General features: G+C 35.7%; 1 protein-coding gene across 3 annotated transcripts in view; it reads left to right on the forward strand.

The window, feature by feature from the left end:
* The window catches only part of PPIG (peptidylprolyl isomerase G (cyclophilin G)), a 41,702-nt gene that overhangs the window by 13,777 nt on the left and 12,791 nt on the right, over positions 1–15,134 (forward strand). For 2 of the 3 annotated variants that reach the window (XM_008591003.1, XM_008591061.1), the window contains exons 2-8: positions 3,425–3,561; positions 3,657–3,731; positions 4,188–4,295; positions 4,793–4,837; positions 5,629–5,716; positions 10,675–10,704; positions 10,795–10,934. In XM_008591003.1, coding sequence (XP_008589225.1) covers positions 3,501–3,561; positions 3,657–3,731; positions 4,188–4,295; positions 4,793–4,837; positions 5,629–5,716; positions 10,675–10,704; positions 10,795–10,934 — 547 coding nt within the window. In that variant the 5' untranslated portion in view covers positions 3,425–3,500. Of the gene's footprint in view, positions 1–3,424; positions 3,562–3,656; positions 3,732–4,187; positions 4,296–4,792; positions 4,838–5,628; positions 5,717–10,615; positions 10,705–10,794; positions 10,935–15,134 lie in introns of those variants that run through there. The other variant, XM_008591123.1, reaches the window with a different exon arrangement.

A 15,134-nucleotide genomic window follows, 5' to 3' on the forward strand; every position in this document is an offset into this window, starting at 1 on the left:
AAGGATAACTTTCTTTTTTTTTTTTTTTTTTTTTTTTTTTTTTTTTGTCTTTTTTCGTGTCCGGCAACGGATCGCAACCCTCAGTGTCGCGCCCGTACTGGACCGGGACCGGCAACGGGATCGCAACCCTCAGTGCTGCACCCGCACCTCGCTCAGCCAGTGAGCGGGAACCGGTCTGTATGTGGGATCCGAACCCTCGGCGGGAGCGCCGCCACACTCCCAAGCGGTGCACTGTAGCAGTGCGCCACCGGGCCGGCCCCAAATCCACTTTCAAGTGGTTTGGATAATGGGATATGAGGGAGAGTGGAACTGAAGATGACTCCCAGATTTTCAGCCTTAACAGCTGAGTAGGACAGTGATAATGTTTACGGAGTATTTGAGGGAGTGGGAATAGGGGAACAAAGACCTTTGTTTTAGATATATTAATTATTTGTAGTAAAGTAAACATTTTATTGACATCTAACATAGCATACTGAAAAGTATACAACTTCTTAAGCATAGCTCAACTTTTTCCCGAAGTAAACTCACTTATAAATAGCACTCAGATAAAAAAACATAACAAACTACTATCCTAATAGCCCTAACTCCATAAATTATTGGTGATATTCATTGCAGTTTCCAGGCCCTAAAAATGTAGGATTGTTTACATTGTGTGTTACATTAAGTTTCTTAGAATTGAGAAACTTGGAAAATCGTCAAAGATTGTGTCTAAAAGTTATTGGTAATTAGGAATTATTTTTTGAGCTTTCATATATTTTTCCTGGTTTTCAAATTTGGAGTTTGTTTTCAAGAACACAATATATAAGAAATTAACTTTAATTGTAAACAGTTTGGTGTGTTTTGGGTAGGGCTATACCTATACACATATAGGAATAGAAATCTCACCTGGGGCATTGTAGTTAAGTAGCTGTAGAAGTTTCTTTGAAGGAAAATACAGATGCTCCTTGACTTAGAATAGGGTTACATCCTGGTGTACCCATCCTAAAGTCAAAAAAATTTTGTGGAACCATCATAAGTTAGGGACCATGTGTACATGAATGAATCATTAAATCTCCCCTTCTCTTCCTCTGTCCCTCAAAGTAGAGAATTTAAGAAGGCCTGTAAAAATTGTCTAGAAGATAATCAGGTACTAAGTAGTAATTTCATGTTTTTCTTCAGGATAGGATAGTTTCCTCAAATTTATGGATTCAAAGTATTTTCAAATCCAAATATGCAGCAGTTGAAATTCTACACAAGTAAAAGCTTTTTGTTTTGGTGGCTGGCCGGTCAAGTACAAACTTTATGCAGCAAACTTGGCAAGATATTAAAATTGCTAAGTTTTTGTTGTTTTAGTCTATATCTGTAGTCTACTGGAGGATTGAAAGTTATCCTTGTTTTGGGCCGGCCCGGTGGCGCACTGGATAGTGCGCCGCTTGGGAAGCGCGGCGGTGCTCCCGCCCGAGGGTTCGGATCCCGCATACGGACCGGTTCCCGCTCACTGGCTGAGCGAGGCGCAGGGGCAACGCCGAGGGTTGCGATCCCTTTGCCGGTCCCCGGTCCGGTACGGGGGCAACACTGAGGGTTGCGATCCGTTGCCGGACACGGAAAAAGACAAAAAGACAAAAAAAAAAAAAAAAGAAAGTTATCCTTGTTTTATGTGAAACAAATTTCAGTATCCAATATATGTGTTAGAAATGTTTAAGTGGAGAAAATTATGGGAAAATAATATCCCCCTTCTTTCCATGCAATAATGCAAAAGTGAATATACCAATACTTGAGCTGAGTTTGATCACAACATAATCTATTTTTTGTATAATTTAATCCCTAATTGACATAAGCAGCATTAAACAGTTTAAGAGTATCATATTACTGTTAGTGTTTTTCAAATTGTTGGTAGTTTGGGCAAAGGGTTTATTGCGCCTCCCCTTTCTCCCTTGCTATTGTTGAGTATTCTGACTTGTGGTTTGTGGGGTGTGTAAAACTGATAAAGGAGGGTAGTGGATATGTAAAGCTACATATGTGATAACATTGTATAGAACCAAATAAATAAAAGTAAAATTGGAGAAATGTAATAGGGTAGGTGAGTCATGTCAGTATTGGTTGTGCTATTATGCTACAGCTGTGCTATTATACTACAATTTTGCAAAATGTTCCCATTGGAGGGGGAACTGGGTGAAGTGCACATTGGATCTCTATATTGTATTATTTCCTATAACTGCATGCCAGTCTATAATTGTCTCAATAAATTTTTCGATTAAAAATAAGGGATGAATCTATTAAGAATGGAAGACGTAGATCTTTCAGAGCCTTACTGGACCTAACATTATGCGCAACTTCCTGAGCCACCATCTTAGTTTAGATATGATAATTTTCAGAAAAGCATATACAGGGCCGGCCCGGTGGCGCACTGGATAAGTGCGCCGCTTGGGACGGCGCTCCCGCCCGAGGGTTTGGATCCCACATACAGACCGGTTCCCGCTCACTGGCTGAGCGAGGCGCGGGGGCAACACCGAGGGTTGCAATCCCATTGCCGGTTCCCGGTCTGGTACGGGGGCAACACTGAGGGTTGCGATCCATTGCCGGACACGGAAAAAGACAAAAGACCAAAAAAAAAAAAAAAGAAAAGAAAAGAAAAGCATATACACGTCCATCTGTTCTGAGCAGATGAAACTTTCATTTTTATCATCTGTCAGTTTCGATTGTATTACACTTACTGCCTTTGTTTCTTCTGCCCTTAACCTTAGCCTGTCTGTCATCCTCCACCAGGTATTACATTGAACATTTTAAGTCCTTAAAATAAATGCCTTATCAAAAGAATGTCTGTTAAATAATAGTTATCTGCCTTGTTGATAAAGCTGTTACACAGAGTATCTCACTCATTGTTTTTTTTTGTGTCTATACTAGCATATCAGTAAAAAGCTGTCGCTCATGATCAGAAAGTAGCCTCATATGTAAAACTTAATGTTGTGCTTTTACTCGGAATGTAAATCTACCGCATATTACTACTATCGTTAAAATACCCCACTTCTTAGATGATTTATTTTCGGTGTTTATGAATTTGAATGTTATTCTTTTAAGTCTCACATATTAATCAGAACTCTCATTTTCATTTTCTAGGAGTAGAGAGATTGGACCAGTTGTCCTTTTTCCCCCCCCCCTCTCTATTTAAAAATAAATGGCCTTGTGAGTTCACTAAACTTACAGTCTTAATACAGTTTTCTGTGTGGGTTGGCAATCTGTATTTGGTTGACAAAACAGAAATTTGGTAATATGATAATGGCTAAACCTTATTGTTCAAGTTTTTTCTATTTGCCTCACAAAATGCAATCTAATCTCTAAAAAGAAAGCACTAATTCATATCATTTACCTCATGGAAATAAATATCAAAATAAATTTAAACTACATTTCTGGTTTATGCTGCACAGATTTCTTTTTCCCCCCCCAGAAATTTATGAAAAATCTTTGCTGTCTTAGTCTGCGTGTCTGAAACTGTGTAACTCATAGAATAAAGTATTGGAGCCATGGGAATAAAGGTTCAGCGTCCTCGATGTTTTTTTGACATCGCCATTAACAATCAACCTGGTGAGAATTATTAACGTTCCTAGTTAACATTTATAAATGAGTATTTAATATTTTTAAGTAATAAAGAAGATTAAACCAACTACCTTTTTTTTCAGCTGGAAGAGTTGTTTTTGAATTATTTTCCGATGTGTGCCCCAAAACATGCGAGAACTTTCGTTGTCTTTGTACAGGTTTGTTGACATTTTCTTTCTTTCTTTTTTTGGGGACCTGGCTAGTACAGGGATTGAACCCTGGACTTTGGTGTTCAAATTTTCAGTTGCCTTAATAGTAGTACCATTTGACTATGGCTTGCTTTAATTTTTGATTTACTATATTTTAGATTTTTTATGCATATTACTTTCTTTTCTTAACATTATGTAGCATTAAGTAGGACATGAAAGTAATTTTTAGAAATATTAATTGTAATGTGATTTTTATCTGAGATTGATTTCTGCACTCTTCAGAAAAACATGGGTGATTTTAAAAAGATTCCTGAAAGGAGTGAAAATTCTATGGTTTAAAGAAATCTATAAAGTTCAAAAGAGGTATATTTTACTGGATAAAAGTTTTCATTATTAATTTTGCTTAAGTACTACTTCCTTGATTGCCTTTCTCCTAAATGTCCTACTAACTTTTCCTCTTTACAGGTGAAAAGGGGACAGGGAAATCAACTCAGAAGCCATTACATTATAAGAGTTGTCTCTTTCACAGAGTTGTCAAGGATTTTATGGTTCAAGGAGGTGACTTCAGTGAAGGTGAGACTTTGATCTCCACAAAAGACAATCATATATTTATATTCTTTGTTAAATATCATAGATCTCAAAGTTAAACAAGTCCCTATAGTAGAGGTCTTAGTCCAGTTTTCTTCTCACTCCATTTAGTCTCTGGTCAAACAATTAGAAGTACTCACAGAAATATATAAAAGAAAGAAGCATGTAGAAAATAATTTCACTTTTGGTGTATGAATTAATTCCTTTTAAAAGACCTCCATTATCATTGTTAGAATCTGAACATTCTTTTTTTCCACATATCTTAATACTTTGACACATTCCATTTATCATAGGGGAAAGAATGTAATTTGATATCTTATCATTAGTGACATTAAATTAATATCTGTTATGATTTACTGTGATCCTTTGAGTATTGTTGATTCAAAATTCTTTGAGCACCTGTTTTGAAGTAGTTTGTTTAGATAGCACCTTTAAGGAGCTTACTCTTGAAAGTTCTGAGATGGTATGTTTTTCGTTCTTAGGAAATGGACGAGGAGGAGAATCTATATATGGAGGGTTTTTTGAAGGTAAAAATGTTTATATTTAAATTATGTTTTTAATATTTTCTATTTTATTCATTTGATTAGTCTCTATTGAGTCAATAAGATTATTAAATATTATACTAATATCCAACTATCTTCAACTGATCTGAAGGTTAATTTTCTTTTGAAAAATTTTATGTAATACACTTTTTATAGAGGTGGAATTTTTTTGTTTTTAAGACATTAGTACATCATAAATATATTTGAAGGGTTTCAGTGATCTATCCTCAACTTTTAGAATTGTACTGTTAGAAAAGAAGTTCCATAACTTGATCTTAACCTTTATTAAAGGAGATTCAGCAGTTATTTCTTAGTAACAGCATCCAAACTTTTACAAGGTCCTTTTTCTCTATGAAAAAAATGTTTAAATCTCTTTGATATTCTAAAATTTGACTATAATTTTTTCTCAAATTTTAAGTTTTCTCTCTGGAATCTTTTATTAATGTGAAAATCATTTGGAAAACTATAAGCACATGTGTGTGGAAGTAATTTAATATTTTCCATCTTTAACTTTTGGGATTTGTTTCAAATTCTATGTGCTTTGTTCTTGTATTCTAATCCAAGACTGGAAGACAAGTTCCTCTCTTTGCAATAAGTAATAATCTAAAAAGATGGTAAGGAAAGTTGATTCACATTTGATTCTCTCTTTTGTAACCTAACTTTGTTATCTAAGTTGTGTTTGGCACTAAAGAACACATCAGATATGAAGAGGAGTGAAAATGAATTGTTTTGGAGATTATGCCTATAATGTAACTGAAAACTTTGCTTCTGTATAGATGAAAGTTTTGCTGTTAAACACAACAAAGAATTTCTCCTGTCAATGGCCAACAGAGGGAAGGATACAAATGGTTCACAGTTCTTCATGTAAGTATTTATTATCTGATGATTTAAAATACCCTGGTTTGGGTCCGTCATTTCTCTGCATGCCTGCCATTGATCACTAATAAGTAGGAGAGAGGAGAGGAATCCATAAGAGGGGGAATTGCAGAAGGAGGGGGAACAAGGCATTGTTGAAGAGGGGAAAATTGTTGGGGAGGCAAGGAGTTGAACTGTGCTGCTGAAAGTTTTCAAATGGTGGAAACTTGCCAAGAGAACACAGTAGCCAGCTTATCAGGGTCCCACTGGCCAAATGAGGACAATTTGGGCATCAAAGCAAATGACAGTAATATTGTATTATAATCAAATAGGAATTCTGGAGTCCACACTGATATAATTAAGTGACTAATGAGGGAGAAGGGAAAGCATTCTCTTAGGAGAATGTTAACTAATAAATGTAAAAGGAATGGTAGAGTTAAAAATTCACCATTTTGCAATCATCACAGTAATAATTGATTCAAGCAAGAATCTTCTGGGCCGGCCCGGTGGCGCACTGCTACAGTGCGCCGCTTGGGAAGTGTGGCGGTGCTCCCGCCGAGGGTTCGGATCCCACATACAGACCGGTTCCCGCTCACTGGCTGAGCGAGGGGCGGGCGCAGCACCGAGGGTTGCGATCCCGTTGCCGATCCCGGTCCGGTACGGGCGCGACACTGAGGGTTGCGATCCGTTGCCGGACACGAAAAAAGACAAAAAGGAAAAAAAAAAAAAGAATCTTCTGTGGATGCTAAATCTAGAGGGGCAACTTTAAGGAGGAACAGGATGTTTACATAGAGTATCTCTCCATGAATTACTTAATTGCAGAGTAAAATACAGTTGGTCCTCATTATTCACAGATTCTGCAAATAAAATTTATTTGTAACCCCAAAGTCAATACTGCTAAAGTTTTCCAGTCCTGACTACAAAAAAATTGTGACCAGGGCTCCTGTCAGCAGTGCATATGCTTTATCCTTTCCTATCAGTACAGATTTGCTCTCCTCTGTAGCCTTGAACTGTCGTGGTCTCTGAGGAACTTAATCTGTCAGTACCACATGGATTATTCTGTTGTTTCTCTATTCAGTATTTTATACTCCCTGCTTCAACAATGAGAAACCTGGCTCCCATTATCTTCAGCATTTCTACTCATTTGCTGAATTCTAGAATAAACAAGTGCCATCTTTTACTACTATGAAAAAGAACCTACTAGCTAGAGTGCACTATTTATTTGCGGTTATTTTTGTTTTTAGACTGAAGGTATGTAAAACCCCATATTTAAAAGTGAATCAGGGGCTGGCCAGTTAGCTCACTCGGTAAAGTATAGTGCTAACAAGAAGATCAAGGGTTCAGATCCCTGTACTGACCAGCTGCCAAAAAAGTAATAAAGGGGGAGGATATAGAGTAGTACTTTTTTGGTGTGTCTTTTGTGTGGTTTTGTGACTCAAAATATTTTAGGTTTATTTGTTTCTGATTGTATTTCATTTTGTTCTCCCTCATACCTTGTGGTTTTGACTTGTTTTGTTTTTGCTTTTTTGAAGTTATAAAATAGAAACATGATTCCAAAAGGCAAAACGAATAATGCCCTAAACTGTCTCTCCCATCCAACCCTTCCCCTCCATTCTCATTCCTCCAATTTTTTCACCCAATTCCCACCATCCATGTTAGTAACCAACTTTATTAGTTTCTGGTTTATCTTTCTGTGTTTCTTTTTGCAAGCATAAGCAGGTACATATGTAATTTCTTATTTTTCCTTCTTTGTTACATAATAGATGGCGTACTATGTGTACTGTTTTGCTCTGTTCACTTAACAGTATATCATTGAAATCACTCATATCAGCTTATAGAGATCATTCTCATTCTTCTTTTGCAGCTGCATAGTACTCTATTGTATATATATACTATAGTTTATTCAACCAATTGCTCATATGTGGCTCCTTCTGGTGTTTTAAACAAAAACAACTTATATTATTACTTCCTCGTTGTAGAAAAAGTAGAAAACACAGATAAGTAAAATAACAAAAACAAAACAAAAAATAATCCCATCCCCAGATCATCTTTCTGTACAGTAAAAATGTTGGTAGAGTCTTGCATGTGCTCTATAATCAACTTTTGGATATAATAGAAATCTTTTTGCACATTACTAAATATTGAACATTTTAAAGGCTACATGTTAATCTATTGTTTATACTATGCTTTATTAATCTCGTATTTGGACATCTAGTTTACTTCCTGTTTTTCAAACTGTTGCAATGAACATTGTTGTGCCTTTTGTTTGCATTTTTTAATTTCTTTAATATAAGTTGCTAGAAGTTTACTTAATGAAATATTTATATATTTTTAAACTTTTCCACATATATTGCTACTCTTTCAGTAGGTAGTTTAGTATTAGTAGTAAGTGCTAATTTCACCACATCCTCAACAAACACTAAGTATTATCACTTATTTTTCTCTTTTAAATAATATCCTTCCTGTGCTAACAAAAACCTCTGTGTTTTCATGGAATCCTTCAAACATATATTTTCAGAATTTTTCCTCTAAGTTTTGATTTCTTATCTCTTTCCATTTTCTAGAGAACCCTTCTTCTGTGTTCCATTTTTTAAAGGAAACTTCAGTTTCTAGAGAGCTGTAACCTTCCCCCCCCCCACTCTTTTTACTGTAACATATATAAGATTAAATTTGCTGTTTTAATCATTTGAGAGTGTACAGTTTGGTCATGTTTATTACATTCACAGTTGTTATACAGCCATTACCACTATCTATTTCCAGAACTGTTTCGTCATCCCAGAGACTCTGTAACCATTTTTTCTCCCCACTCCAAAACCTCTAATCTACTTTCTTTCTTTGTGAATTTGCCTATTCTAGATATTTCATTTAAGTGGAATCATACAATATTTGTCCTTTTGTGTCCAGCTTGTTTCATTTAGCATGTTTTCCAAGGTTTATCTGTAAAGTAGCATGTATCAGAACTTCATTCCTTTTTATGGCTGAATAATACTCTACTTATACCTCATTTTCTTTATCTGTTCATCTGTTAATGGACATTTGGGTTGTTTCCACTTTTTGGCTATTGTGAATAATGCTGTAATGAGCATTGTTGTTTGAGTCTCTGTTTTCATTTCTTCTGGGTATATAACTAGGACTGGAATTACTGGGTCATATGGTAGTCCTGTGTTTAGCTTTTAGAGGAACTGCCAAACTGTTTTCCACAGCAGACACAGCATTTTATATTCACACCATCAGTGTACAGGAATTCTAATTTGTCCACATCCTTGTCTGCCACTCTGTACATATCTGGAGATGACCATGAAAGTACCCATAAGTATTAATTTTGGGGTTACAAATAAGTTTCAGTGAGCAGGCCAACTTGTAAATACAGAATCTGTGAAGGGAGGATCGACTAGATGCAAATTATGCCTATGCACTGTGAATGTAACGTTATATAAATACATATTTAGTGTACACCTAGATTTTTACATTTTTAGATAATTTTATCAAGTTCAAGTGAGCATAGTGTTAACAGTGGAAACAGTAGGTCATCAATTTTCAAGTAGGTAAACTTAAAATTATAATTTTTTTCAGTAGTATTGTACATGCTTTAACCAAAGATTAGCTTAAATTGTGTTCCTTCTTCCACATTTCTAATGCCTTTTTTGATAAGATTTTTTAAATAAATAAATCTTGGGCCGACCCCATGGCGCACTCAGGAGAGTGCGGCGCTGGGAGCGCAGCAGCACTCCCGCGGCAGGTTTGGATCCTATATAGGGATGGCCGGTGCGCTCACTGGCTGAGCGCGGTGCGGACGACACCAAGCCAAGGGTTGCGAACCCCTTACCGGTCACAAAAAAAATAAATAAATAAAATAAAAATAAATCAATAAGTCTCATACAATGCTCGTCTTTAATCTGTTGTACCAACATGTCTATGGTACATACTTAAGTAGCAGCCTTTATAACTACATATCTTTACGGTTTATGGGAGAGGGGGACTTTGTAAAAATTACTTTATTTGCCAAAAAATGCTTATCTTAAGTTTTGTTTCAAGTTTTAATCCAGATCTGTTTCTTCACCATGAAGTTTATTTTATGCCAGGGGTAACAAACTCAAAGGCCTACCCAAGGCAAGTAGCATAAACAAAGCCTGCTGGGACAAAAAACTGAACCATTAATTCCTGTATTAAAGACAAATACTCAGCTGTGGTCAATTATTGTTGTGTGCCGGGTACCACATCTTCCAGAGAGGTCTGATATCTGGATTTTTGTGTGAAAGTATCTGAAATATTACATGTTGGCAGCTAATTTAGAAATTCATAAACACCATATGGGCAATTTCTGTTCAAGTCCAACAGAATTCGTCTGTGGACAATCAGAATATGACCCATGCTTTAACTGTTTAAAATCAGATTGAAAATCACTATTCTTAAACTCATAAACTAGTGGAATGGTTTGATAAATTTTGATATATTCATACATTAGAACATTATACAACCATGAATATTTGATAAGAATTCATTTACATGCAAGAAAGACAAATGGATAGAAATAACACCAAAATGTCCATTTTAATTACTTCAGATTTTTAACAATGAATAGGTATTGCTTTTGTAATCAGAAAAAGTTTTTGAAGGGCCGGCCCGGTGGCGCACTCTCTATATGGCACCCTCCCGCCGAGGGTTCGGATCCCCTATAGAGACCGGTCTGCTCACTGGTTGAGCGCGGTGCGGGCGTGACACCGAGGGTTGCGATCCCGTTGCCGGTCACGAAAAATGACAAAAAGAAAAAGAAAAAGTTTTTGAAAATACATTATGTGGAAAACATTTTGCTTCTGTTCTACTAAAGGTTAAGGTAATATATCTATTATGTTAAGTTAGCATATGATTTCTTTGTTTCCAACGCAGTTGTTTTCTTTTCCTTTTTAGAGATGCTAACTTTATTTTTCTCTGACTTTGTTTTTATTCTATCTGATGACTTCCAAAAGAACAACGAAACCAACTCCTCATTTAGATGGGTAAAGATTATTTTATTTATTTTACAATCTACTTTAAAATGATATTAAAATAAGAAGCTTTTATTTAATCATCTTTACTTGACTGTTTAGGCATCATGTTGTTTTTGGGCAAGTGATCTCTGGTCAAGAAGTTGTGAGAGAGATAGAAAACCAGAAAACAGATGCAGCTAGCAAACCATTTGCTGAGGTACGAATACTCAGTTGTGGAGAGCTAATTCCCAAATCTAAAGGTAAGAACAAGTAAATATTTCTGAAAATTCTTATACATACAAAATAAGTAGAGGCACTCTAAGTAGTTGGCATGAAATTCATACTAAAGCTGATATAAATAGAGATTTTTGGTTTTTTAAAAAAAATGTTTTTGTGGCTTTTATTTATTTTTTTAAATTGACAAATAAAAATTGTGTGGATTTATTGTAAACAACTTGATATTTTGAAATATGTATATGTCTTCCACACATACCAATTTTTTGTGATGGAAACACTTAAAATATTTTTTAAGCAATTTTGAAGAATACTAATATTGTAGTTTATATTGTTATTAACTTTAGTAACCATATTGTACAATAGATCCCTTGAATTTATTACTCGTATTTGAAATTTTATATCCTTTGACCAACATCTCCCCAACACCCCCTGCTTACCCCTCTTCCAATCCCTTGGTAACAACCATTCTACTCTCTACTTCTATGAGTTCAACTTTTTTAGATTTTGCATGTGAGTGGGATTGTGTGCCTGGCTTATTTCACTTAACATAATGTCCTCCACATTCATCCATGTTGCTGCAAATGACAGGCTTTCCTTTTTTTTTTAAGGCTGAATAGTATTCTATTGTGCATATATACCAGATTTTTTTTAGTCATTTATTTGTTGATGGACATTTACATTGATTCCATGTCTTGGCTACTGTGAATAGTTCTGCAATGTACATGGGAGTGCAGATGTCTTTTTGACATGCTGATTTTATTTACTTCGGATATATACCTAGTAGTGGAACTGCTGGATTATAGGATAGTCCTATTTTTAATTTTTTTTTTTTTGGGGTGGCTAGCAAGTATGGGGATCCAAACCCGTGACCTTGGTGTTACAAGGCTGCACTCTAACCAACTGAGCTAACTGGGCAGCACTATTTTTAATTTTTTGAGGAACCTCAGTACAGTTTTCCATAATGGCTGCACTAGTTTACATTTCTGCTAACAGCATGCAAGGAAGGGTTCCAGTTTCTCCACATCCTTGTCAACACTTGTTATCTTCTGTCTTTTTGATAATAGCCATTCTAACAGGTGTGAGGTGATAATTTCATTTTGGTTTTAATTTGCATTTCCCTGATGATTAGTGATGTGCATTTTTTTCATATACCTGTTGGCCATTTGTATGTCTTCTGTTGAGAAATGTCTGTTCTGGTCCTTCATCTATTTTTTAATCAGGTTGTTTGTTTTCTTTCTATTGAGTTGATTGAGTTTCTTATATATTTTCGATATTAACCTCTTACCAGATGTATGGTTTACAAATATTTTCTCCCTTTTCATAGGTTGTCTCTTCTCTCTATTGATTGTTTCCTTGGCTGTGCAGAAGCTTTTCAGTTTGATACAATCTCATTTGTCTGTTTTCACTTTTGTTGCCTGTGCTTTTGGGGTAATATCCAGGAAATCATTTCTGAGATCAGTGTCATGCAGCTTTTTCCCATGCAGGTTTTCTTCTAGTAGTTTTACAGTTTCAGGATTTGTGTTTAAGTCCTTAATCCATTTTGAGTTGATTTTTGTATATATTGTGAGATAAGGGTTTAATCTCATTCTTCTGCCTGTGGATACTTGGTTGTCCCAACACCATTTATTGAAGATACTGTCCTTTCCCTGTTGTGTGTTCTTGACCTTTTTTGTGTTTTTAAATCTGTTTGCTCATTTACCATGGAGCTGCTTAACTTTTTCATTGTTATTAATTTACAATAATTTACCCGTTTGCTTCCACCTTTTTTTTTTTTTTTTTTTTGACTGTAGTTGTCTAAATAGCATACTAAATAAATACTATTTTAGGGGTCGGCCTGTGGCTCACTCGGGAGAGTGCGGTGCTGATAACACCAAGGCCACAGGTTTGGATCCCTATATAGGGATGGCCGATTAGCTCACTGGCTGAGTGTGGTGCTGACAACACCAAGTCAAGGGTTAAGATCCCCTTACCGGTCATATTTTTAAAAATAAATATATAAATACATACATACATACTATTTTAGAGAAGGAGACAGTGGGGGGATGATGGCAATTAACAACTAAATTTTTTTGTTACATTTTATCATCTTTAAGATCTCTTTTGTTATTATCTGTTCTCTGCTTATAAAAGTTAAGGATGCTGTATGGTTTATATGTTCAGAAAGAGATTGAAGTGATAAAAAAGCTCACATTTTAACCCATAAACAGTAATCCTAGATTCTCTAATAAATTTGGTGTGAAGATTTTTTTGGTACTAAAAGGGCAGTATGTTTGAATATTTGCCTAAAGGATGAGGAAGTAAATGAATATAACTTTCTATATATTATTACTTACATCTTTATAATGTATTGACACCTTGAGAAATAAATGCTAGTTTTGCCTATGCCATTGTGGCCAGGAACTTGTGCTGAAAGTTGACGTAGCATCCTAGTGTGTGTTCCTCAAATTCATGCTAAGATAGCATACCTTGCCCTTATTAGTTTCAAAAATTGGGCAAGATTTAGCCCTTTATTAGAATTTATCTACCCAGGAGTTCCTGAAAAGGTCAAATTTGTTTTGAGCCAGACTTCCAATGCCTACTTTGTTCTAGATGACACTGTGGGAAGAGGAAGAGATTTTTTGTTTGAGATCACACTGTTTGGCACCTGTTACCCCATAGTCCTTTAATTACCATTCAGAACATTATTGTTCAGAATGGATTTTGTCATGCATCCATATAATTTTTTTAAGGCAGAGTTGTGCCCATCTAAGTTATAAGTTCGATGGCTTCGTTACAGGAGTTTTAAATTTGGAACAGTCAGAAAGCTTTGTTAATTCATTTGATTTGATCATACTGCATTGTATACGCATGTCATAACATCATTTTATACCTCGTAAATATATACAATTATAATTCCTCATGTGATAGATTTACACCTCAGTTTAAAAAGGAATAAATACAGATTTTTTTTTTCTTTTTTAAACTTCCTGAAAGAAAACAAAAACTTCTGAAGAAATCTGACTCTCTGAGCCCAACTGTATATGGTCTTGGTGAGTCTGGGCAATCCTGAGCATTTCTCCCTTTGCTATTGTGAGATTGAAGGTTCTACTTTTTGTGGCTAAGTGTGCCAAAGAAGGTTCAGAGTCAAGGAGACGAAACTTCCAACAGATGCAGAGGTGGAACACTGGAGGCTAATAAAAACTACATCCCTTGTAGAGGCTCAGTAAAGGCTGTCAAGTGGCAGAGTGGAGGATAGAATACAGACCACCAGAAAATGGAAGCACTACCTTGATTAAGATACTTCCTGGGTTTTCAGGAGTTGATATGACCTCAGGATTGTTCTCTTCAGAGTTCACTGCAGTTGTTAAATAGGAGTCTGTCCACCTTGGCTGTGCAACAAGATGAGGGCATTGCTATATTTCAGAGTACACAGAAACACAAAAGTTGAATTGTAGCAACATGGCAGTATAGACAGTCGTCATATGAGAAGAAATGGTAGGAAACAGCCTGGCAATGAAAGAGCAGCACAATAGAGGAAGCAGCTGGTGAATCTTGTACTCAGGAGACAGGTGAGGAGGAACACTAGATGCTAGTTGCTATGGTTACAGGGTCCCATTTCAGTGACCATTATTCTGGAAGTAATTCTGGCACTTTTACTGGGGTGTTAAGTAGTGGGGTGTTAAACTTAGAAACTGTTTAGAAGAGGAGACCGGTAATACAAAATGCACTGTCTAATGGAGACCATTTTAGAAATAGTTCTGTTTATTTCAAATCTTATTTTGGTGATGATTTAGAAATTTTCTTCACTATCGAGGTTTCAAGTGATAATTCATTGGTATAAAGTCTCAAGTAAAAAACAAGGCAGCATTTTCTTACCATAGGTTTTTACAAACAACATGTTCTGGAGTTTGTTTTTTAACCTTAATATCATACTAGTCAGTTCAATACCTAATTATAGGATTATACCACACCACATCCCCTAATAAAGGTCAGTTAGCAGGTTTGGGAAATGCTTTCACCTAATCATAAGGAGACTACATAATCTAAAATAAACTAACCAGAATTGGCCCAAGAGATGAAAGTGTTACTCTTTGTAATTCCTTTTCATCCATTATAATTTTTAACTTGCATTGTAGCTTTTGCTTTTAGTATGGTATCATTTAACCTTAAGGATACTTATATACTTGTAAAAAAATACTTTGAAATTAGTTTTGTGTAAGTGGTTAGGCAGGCAGTAGAGACAA

This window comes from Galeopterus variegatus, unplaced genomic scaffold (assembly GCF_000696425.1).
Source record: "Galeopterus variegatus unplaced genomic scaffold, G_variegatus-3.0.2 Scaffold12, whole genome shotgun sequence".
Taxonomy (NCBI): Eukaryota; Metazoa; Chordata; class Mammalia; order Dermoptera; family Cynocephalidae; genus Galeopterus; species Galeopterus variegatus.